Raw genomic sequence first — 8,833 nt, forward strand, 5'->3', positions numbered from 1 at the left:
CTAACGGCCATATATATGCTCAGAGTATATATACTACAGGTAAAAACACCATGCTTTAGAAATAATACTCTCGCAGCTGTTTAGGAATGTTTGCATCTGTTTTATCCGATTCATTTGTACTTTGACAATATGGGTACCGTTATCATGCAGTTGTAGACTGATGGGAATGTTCTTGCATTTTTTATTACAAAAGGTGAATCAAATGTAACGAAACCCTTCTGTCTTTTATTAGGGGTGGTACATAGTCACATATGCTCTTGGGATCTACCACCTAAACCTCTTCATTGCTTTCCTCTCACCAAAAGTGGATCCCTCGTTGCTTGATGATCCAGGTAGGACCGGGATTTAAGCAAATCTTACTGTCCTCACTGATATTTGCATTGTGGAGGGGATTTTTTTCTCCCTTCCCCTAATCAGTGTCTCTTCATTAGATGAGGGTCCAGCACTACCCACAAAACAGAATGAAGAGTTCCGGCCGTTCATCAGGAGGTTGCCCGAATTCAAATTCTGGTAAGTTGTCACATTATGGAGTTTAAATTAATAGTTCTGTCATAATTTACTCACCCTCGTGTTGTTCCAAACCTGTATGAGTTAGTTTCGTTCTGCTGCTGAGCACAAACAGCTGCTGGTAGCCATTGACGTCCTTAGTATTTTTCTTCAATGGCTACCAGCAACAGTTTCGTTACCAACGTTATTCAAAACATCTTGGTGTTTTACAGAAGAAAGAAATTCGTACAGGTGGGGGAAAAACACGAGGGTAAGTAAATGATGACGAAATGTTTGTACTTGATGAGTCGAGAATAATGAGTGGATCAGTTTGATCCAGTGACAAGTAGAAACGATAAATGCTGTGATTTTTACTCATGGACGGAACCACAGCATACAGTCATAAAAAATGGAATTTACTGTACAATGCAGATTGTATCAGAATTTGGCAAAATTTGGATGAATACATTAAAAGTAGGGCTGATGTCTTTGTGTTGAATGAGTTTTACAATAAACTGTGACTGAAATCTATTACTATTGTACAGTAGAATGTACTCTTCAAAGTAACAATAATACTTATTAATACTTACTTTTTTTTTTTTTTAAAGGAATATCACACAATATCACAATTATTTAAGCAGCATTTTTTTTGCCAAAGAATAAAAAGAATTGTTCAAATTTAATTTGAATATATTTTAAAAGATGAATTGTTGTATAATAATTTGTGTTCATAAATCGCATCATAATTCATCATGAAACACAGAATTTATGAAAAATAAGACGGGGCACTATTATTGTTAAAATTGTAATTATGAAATTCAAGTTATTAAATTATTAAAGTTGTTTTAATTCAATTGATTAGACATCTTTCGTAGTATACAAATTTAACTCAGCCATTAAAACTGAATCCAGAAAAAAATTCAATGGAAAACACATTATGTAGGAAGAAATAAAACCTTATTCCATTGGGCCATAGTGGTTGACCAATATGAGTTATTTAAAGAGCAGGGTGGCGATATACAGCTGATCTGTGATCTAAAATGTTATTAAAAGATATTAACACATGTACAGTATTGCCACAGTAAATTTAATATTTATTTGACGATCGTTACTTTCAAAATAAAGTTATTTGTCCTGAAAACGCTTCATTTTCATTTGGCATTTGCGTTGTTTTGCATTGGTAACAAGCCTCTATGCTTTCATGATTGCGATTGCAAGACTTTCAAGTAGATATTCTCTTGATTTTTTCGAAAGCGCAGTAATTGATAATGAAAAAAATAACTAACTAACCGTGATTAAGCGTTTACCCATTGTAATGCTGCCCTAGCCTCAGTTCAGTCAAAATAAAAGGAGGACTTATCAGCAAATTCAATGGTAATGCCAAATATCGATCATCCTTTGTAAATAGCTTTCTGTCATGACCACTCTCGGAGGGATTGGCATGGTAATGTACATGACAATGTTAATGTATTTGATCTTGCGGCAGAGCAAGAGATACTGCCAATACATCCACAAAATGCTGCTGTGAGCATGTAAGAAATATTGCTGCTGCAAATATAACATACATGAAATAACCCCCATATAGCGCACATGAATCACCTCGTAGCAGATCTATACAGGTGGAGCTGGGGAAGGTGGAGGGTTTCTCTGTATTTACAGCAGAACTATTTGTGAATCAGCATGTTTAATTAATACAGCTCTGATCAACCAGTGCCAACCATTTGTCCGGTATATATTTGAATGTTGAGCAGCGAGCTCATTGGCTACCGATACAGGAGAGAGCCAATCAGCTGTGAATGATGCCATTAGGTCAGATTGAGTTAGACCTATCGGACTGCGCCATCTAGAGTTTCATGCCAGAACTCCGTATTTATTAGATTGTGTTTTCAAAGACTCCTGGATTTCTTTAGTTATTTTCTCTGTTTCTTTGATGTTCACATTACATAAATGTGTTGTATATTCCTTCCGAGTGCGTTGATTTCTGTGTGCCTTGTTTTTGGTTGATGTTTCAGGCATTCAGCGACGAAAGGCATCATCATCGCTATGATTTGCACATTCTTCGAAGCCTTCAACGTGCCAGTGTTCTGGCCCATCCTCGTAATGTATTTCATCATGCTGTTCTGCATCACCATGAAACGGCAGATCAAGGTTCGGAAGTGGAAGCTTTTCTTTCCCAGCTATTTTAGTTCACAAAGCTGAGTTATCTAAAAATAGAGTTTCATTTGCAGTGAAACTGAAGTTCTTTGACACTGTTTGTGTTTCCTCTGCAGCACATGATCAAGTATAGATACCTGCCCTTCACACATGGGAAGAGGACTTACAGAGGCAAGGAAGACACAGCGAAAACCTTTGCTAGTTAAAATTCCCCTTCCTGAAATTAAAGTTATCGATGAAGAATGGTGCGTAAAGGGGGTTGAGGTTTTTTTTTTTTCTCTCTCTTTTGCTTTCTTTCTTTTTCTGAGTAAGGAAAAGCCAAGCCTGTTGAAACTTTTGAGCGACATGGATACTGTAATGCTGCCTTTAAGCGTTTGGGCCTTTGAGAAATGCTGTTGAGAGCTTCTACACTGGCAAATTTTAATATATTTGGACAACTAAGTATGAGATTTGACTCATTATTTTCTCAGTGGTCCCCCCCATTCTTCTTCAAACCTAGAGGATTTGATAGACTGTCTTCTCCAGTAGAGATTTTAAAATGGTAGTTCACTTGGAAATGCTCATTTTTCAATCATATACCCACCTTCGTGTCATTTTCAATCAATATGGCTTTTTTCAGTGGAAAACAAAAGATGATGATATTTAGCAGAATACACGTGCTGCTCTTTTCCATAGCTTTAATGTTATGGAAAATAGCAGCATGAATATTATCTCATTTTGCGTTTCACTAGTGGAAAAATCTTATTGGTTTGGAATTAAATGAGGGTGAGAAGTGGACTGCTACATGATTATTTATGAACATGGGAATATAATCTAAAATAGTGGGAAGAGTGTATAATTAATATTGATGGGGAAAAAAAGCCACATTTGATCATTTTATGACCCCCGTGATGAGAGAGAGCGTTTAATATTCATACCGTGGTACGTTTGGTGTCCTCCATAGTTAATATCATTAGATTCAGTATTCAGATGAACATAAGACGCTTCCGTGAGAGGGGAGCGTTATCGATCATAGGTTCCATCTTGCCATATGTTAATATTTGCCTTTTATGAACATTTGTAATTCTCTTAATGTGCTGTAGCATTGTATTTCATTTTTGTACATAGTTGCCCACCTTAATCACATCCATTCTTGCTGTTTGTAAGTTATTCTTCAGTAGTTTAAAACCCCCTCACCTTGTACATCAGGTTTTTTAAAGCAAGCGTGCATTCCATTAAAATAGTATGATTCAAAAATATTGTCTGTATGTTTTTATCGTTTAAGCATTCCCAGTAAAAACTTTCTCTCTTTTTTTCTTTTACAGAGGAAACATAAAGTTGAGTGCTATAACTATTACAAATGGATGGAGAGGGTTGAAGTTTTTTTGTTTTTTGTGCTGGGCCATAACTACTAGTATAGATTTTTTGTTTTTTAAAAAAGGCAAATGGAAAGAACTTCTATAACTTAAGTAATCATTGGAGATGAGATACATTTTCCTATTAAAGTGCTTTTTTTTTTTTTTTTGGAGGGGGAGATATATTAAAATGTATATATATATTTTGAATGGTTAGCATGTTTGAGTTTTTTTTTTTGGACAATGGCATTTTTACTGTATTAAATTAATCTTCATTACAGCAAAATAATAGATTTGTTAATTCCTGATTAAAGACATTGCATGTTTTATGTTTTCTTGTGCTGCTGGTTAAGAGAAAACAAGATGATTTTAATAACTAAGTGTACATTTTTCACTCCAAATGCAATTAAAAGGCTGTGTCCCTTCACTGCTCATTACTTTTTTTATTGTTTAATTTTAATTACATTTAATTATTTAATGAATTGAGTTGTATCAGTAATTATTTTTTAACGATGTCCTTGTTAAACAGTAAATAATGCATAATTACATGCAGCCAGCCCTAAACCAAACCCTAACCCTATAATAAATACATAATATATATATACTGTAACAAGGAGACCTTCAAAAATAAAATGTAATTATGATTCTACAGAATACTATGTCTGGGTTAGTCAGAAATGAAGATAAGGTAAAATGTAATGGTGCATACAAATATTAATTTGTAATGCACGGAGAAGAACTATAAGCTTTTGTAGTGCTGAGATAAACACCATCTTACAACACTTTACATTTGCAAATATAGTACAGAAGCTCCGAAAAGACACTTCCACTTAAAAATGCAAGAATGTCATTGCATTAGATAGCAAAACACCAGTTTTTTTTTCTCTTCTACTTCAAAATGTCATGTTTAATTCAATTGGTAAATTCTTGTTTCTTTGTAATTGTTTGTGAAATTTACTATCAATTTCTGAGTGAAAACTCTTTCCACACCAATTTTTTAGAGCACTTCCAGACTTAGTTTTGTGGTATTGTAGAGAAAGACATTTGCCTGTAGGGCGCAGCAATGTCACAGCCATCGTGTCGTTCTGGCAAAATGCATCGAAATAATACTTTTATTCCATTATACGAGTTTCTCATAAATTTAACGTCAACTATGTCATTATATTTCAAATTTGATGTGTTAAAATTTTATTTGATGTTATAACAGTAATTTTGCGGCCTAGTGGCTGTTATCGGAAACGTCCCCGCTGACGTCACCGCGTACCGTGGAACTACGACTACCGGAGCGTCACGACCGAGTCCGTGCTAACGCGCGCTTTAACGTTACTCCTCTTCTCAGCCGGTGTACGGCTGCTCTCCTAACTTAACCCCGTCAGCCGGCAATGAGCGAACGCTATCACTCACAACCGGCTGTTTCCCTGCCTATCCGTTGCACTTCCGGGTTCCGAGCAAGCGTCTTTTCCTGAGGATCAGCTGTGATGACTGAATGAGCAAACGGAGAGGAGCGAGCGACTCCTGACGGCTGTGCTCCCGGTAATCGCAGTGCACGGTTAAAGACAGCGTGGCAGAAGGATTCCCGGATAAAGCTGCTTCCCTGCTGCCACTCATCTCATCTCTTATGAAAAGCTGCCGTTTTGAGCATGAAGATATGCCAATGGTGACTCATCCTGCCGCTCTGATATAGTACGAGTTGTTTTGGGTCTATAACACTTGGTTGATATTGTGATGAAGGTCCGCTGAGCTCGGAGTCTCCATCCGGACTGTATTATATTGAGAGATTGTCGCGCTTTCTCTGTATTTTGCGCATCCCACCGGCTGGAGAGCGACGCGCGCGCGAGAGCCTGGCGGTTTTTCATGGTTTAATGAGTATTAAAGTGTTGCCGGTTGGACAATGAAGAAGTTCTTCGATGCCCGTCGGGAGATGGTGAGCTCTGGACCCGCGTCTGGAGCCGCTGCGGGGGGCGGCGCGGGGTCCGGCGCGTTTATCGGACGCGTTTTCTCCATCGGACGATATCAAGTGACCGTGGAGGAGACTGTGGCGGAGGGTAAGCGACTTTATGCGTTCAAACAGCTAATGAAATGTTTGTGCTGGGGATGCTTTTATGGTCTATGACTGAGAAAATAAAGAAATAATGATGCCTTGTTGACTCTGAGCCTCTGGCGTCGCTCATGCGTCATCTGGATATTTGCTGACTGCATGGAGGGAGCTGTGCTGCCTCAGCAGAGGAGGTTTACTTAGATTTTTAACACCAGAATTAAATTTGGTGATCATTTACCTACCCCCGTGGTGCTACGGACCTGTATGACCTAGTTTCTTCTGTGGAAGTATAAAGGAGACGTTTAGCAGAATGTCAAAGCTGCTCTTTTCCACATAGTGAAAGTGGATGGAGGCTAGAGATGTCAAAGCTCCAAAAAGTGACAAAAACAGCCATAAAAGTAGCATTAAAGTAAATCAAATGACTCGTGAATACGTTTTACAAATGTTCTGAAATCATGTGTTAATTTTAGTGAGGAACAGTTTAAAATTTAAATCATTATTCATTGAAGATCTCGCCCTAAACCTGTATGTAGCCTGTCAACAGCAGGTTTGACATGATGCCAAACTGTATTGATTCTTTTGTTTTATAAGCCATATTTATGTCTTTTGATTATTAAAGCAAGAGATCACAAAATATACAAGTTCCGTAATAACTTTCATCATTTACTCACTTTAATGTTGTTCCAAACCCAATTTCTGCCATAGAACTTAAAATAATATTAGGCCCAGACTCCTTTTTCACTTATTATTATTATTAGTGCTGTCAAATGATTAATCGCATTCAAAATAAAAGTTTTTGTTTACATAATATATGCGTGTGTACTGTGTATATTTATTATGTATATATAAATACACACGCATGCATGTATATATTTAAGAAAAATAAGTTGTTTATATTTTAAATATTTTTATATATAATATACATTATATGAATATAAATATATAGATGTAAATACATATTACACATACACATATACATAATACATATTTTCGAAATGTGTGTGTATTTATATATACATAATAAATATACACAGTACACACACATATATTATGTAAACAAAAACGTTTATTTTGAATGCGATTAATCGCGATTAATCGCTTGACAGCACTAATTATTATTAATATTCAGCCATCATTTTTATGCTTTTGTAGTATGGAAAAGAGCATTGTAAACATTCTACATGATTCCTAATTCCATATTCTACAGAGTGACATAAATGTGAGCATATGCCAACAGTAATTCCTTTAAAAATGTTTCTGTAACTTGCGTGCAGCCCATTGTGGTTCTGGAGCTGAGCATGTGGAAAGTTCTGAATGCACAGGATGCATTACATGAGTCATCAGCTTTAGGTCTCTTAAGCAGATTTGGAGTCATTCCCCTCACTGATGCTCTGAGATGTCAGCAGAGGAGTCCTAATAGGGTCTTAATCAGGGTATCGGGAACTCAAACCTAGTTATGGCGTCAGAGGAATTTTAAGCTACATCTTAGCGTTACGGCTCACAATGCAAAGACAGAGAATGTTATCAGAGCTGAGAGAGTAAAGCGGCTGTCATATGTGCATGTCATGACCTCCGTGCAGAGAGATCTGAATGCATTACACAAGTTATTATTGCCTGTAAGCACATTTGGAGTCACTATGTCTCGCGGGAGACCCAAAGCATCCTGCCTTTTTTTAATGTTATAGGGAAAGTCTACAACCGAGTGTGATTTTTGTATTTGATATGCAAGTATGACATGATATTTTATATTTTGCCATAGAATATGTTTCTGTTGCAAACATAGCTGTTGACTGTGGAGAGCAATGCATTGTGATTTCCTCAGATACTTGCACTTTATGACCATGTTGACTTGATCTACATCTCATGAAATTTGAACTGGTATTTTGTACGTCTCGACAAAACTGGGCTTTCAAAATCTGCTTTTGATTTTGTCTTTCATTCCACTGCCACTCCAGTCAAACATATTTTGAATACATTTCAAGCTTTTCATGGACATTTAGAGACATCCTTTAAAGAGATAGTTCACCCAAATATGAGATTTCTGTCATTTACTCACCCTCAAACCCATAAGACTTTTATTTATATTCAGAAGAACACAAATGAAGATATTTTTTAATATGCTCTCATCATTTTTGACCAGTGAGATTTAGGGCTGTCAAAATGACAAAAAAACTAAATTCGAATTTTCTACTTAAATATGATCAAAATCCGAATTCTATTCGAATTTAAAAGGCATAATTTCAGTTAGGGGGGAAAAAAGCTTTTGGCTTCTCTCCTGAGGCCACAAGAGGGCGCATCGAGAAAAATATTATGCACGTTTCTTCAAAGCGTAATAACATAACACGACTGTCTTTGAAAAAAAGTGCATAATGTTTCAAATAATGTTTATAAACCATATATAATTAATAAAGACTACGGCTCTGTGTAGTAAATACTGCTCCATCTGAAAGCATGTGATGATGATTTCCTGCTAATTACAGAACCGGCATTACTATCAAAATGCACATGACAATCGCGTTCGATTAATTGTGCAGCCCTAAGATACAGTGGGATGGGGAAAACCGCCATAACTTCTTTAGACATGTTTTTTAAAAGTTGAACTAGCATTAATTTTACATGGCTTTCTAAACATGCCGCTCTCTGCGAGACGCGAGTGCAACGGTGATAGATGTCCCTCTAGAAAATGTGATAAATATGTGTTCTGTGTGAACGGCTTGGTTTCAGTTTTGACGTAAACAACATCTTCTCCACACTGATGCTCTCGTTTTCCGCAATATATGAATGAACAACGTAGCAGCGCCGCATCTAGTGGCTTCAACTG

At 36.7% G+C, this 8,833-nt stretch overlaps 2 protein-coding genes across 4 annotated transcripts in view; both read left to right on the top strand.

The window, feature by feature from the left end:
• The window catches only part of LOC107748969 (protein RER1), a 10,422-nt gene extending 6,298 nt beyond the window's left edge, over window positions 1–4,124 (top strand). For 2 of the 3 annotated variants that reach the window (XM_016564005.1, XM_016564006.1), the window contains exons 6-8: window positions 2,499–2,634; window positions 2,757–2,885; window positions 3,945–4,124. In XM_016564005.1, coding sequence (XP_016419491.1) covers window positions 2,499–2,634; window positions 2,757–2,846 — 226 coding nt within the window. In that variant the 3' untranslated portion in view covers window positions 2,847–2,885; window positions 3,945–4,124. The remainder of the gene's footprint in view (window positions 1–2,498; window positions 2,635–2,756; window positions 2,886–3,944) is intronic. The other variant, XM_016564007.1, reaches the window with a different exon arrangement.
• Window positions 4,125–5,179: 1,055 nt separating this feature from the next.
• Window positions 5,180–8,833, top strand: part of LOC107748970 (AP2-associated protein kinase 1-like) — a 53,736-nt gene continuing 50,082 nt past the window's right edge. Inside the window, exon 1 of the mRNA XM_016564008.1 lies at window positions 5,180–6,019. Coding sequence (XP_016419494.1) covers window positions 5,866–6,019 — 154 coding nt within the window. The 5' untranslated portion in view covers window positions 5,180–5,865. The remainder of the gene's footprint in view (window positions 6,020–8,833) is intronic.

The sequence above is a fragment of the Sinocyclocheilus rhinocerous genome, unplaced genomic scaffold (genome assembly GCF_001515625.1).
Source record: "Sinocyclocheilus rhinocerous isolate Xijiao unplaced genomic scaffold, SAMN03320098_v1.1 scaffold470, whole genome shotgun sequence".
In the NCBI taxonomy this organism is placed as follows: domain Eukaryota; kingdom Metazoa; phylum Chordata; class Actinopteri; order Cypriniformes; family Cyprinidae; genus Sinocyclocheilus; species Sinocyclocheilus rhinocerous.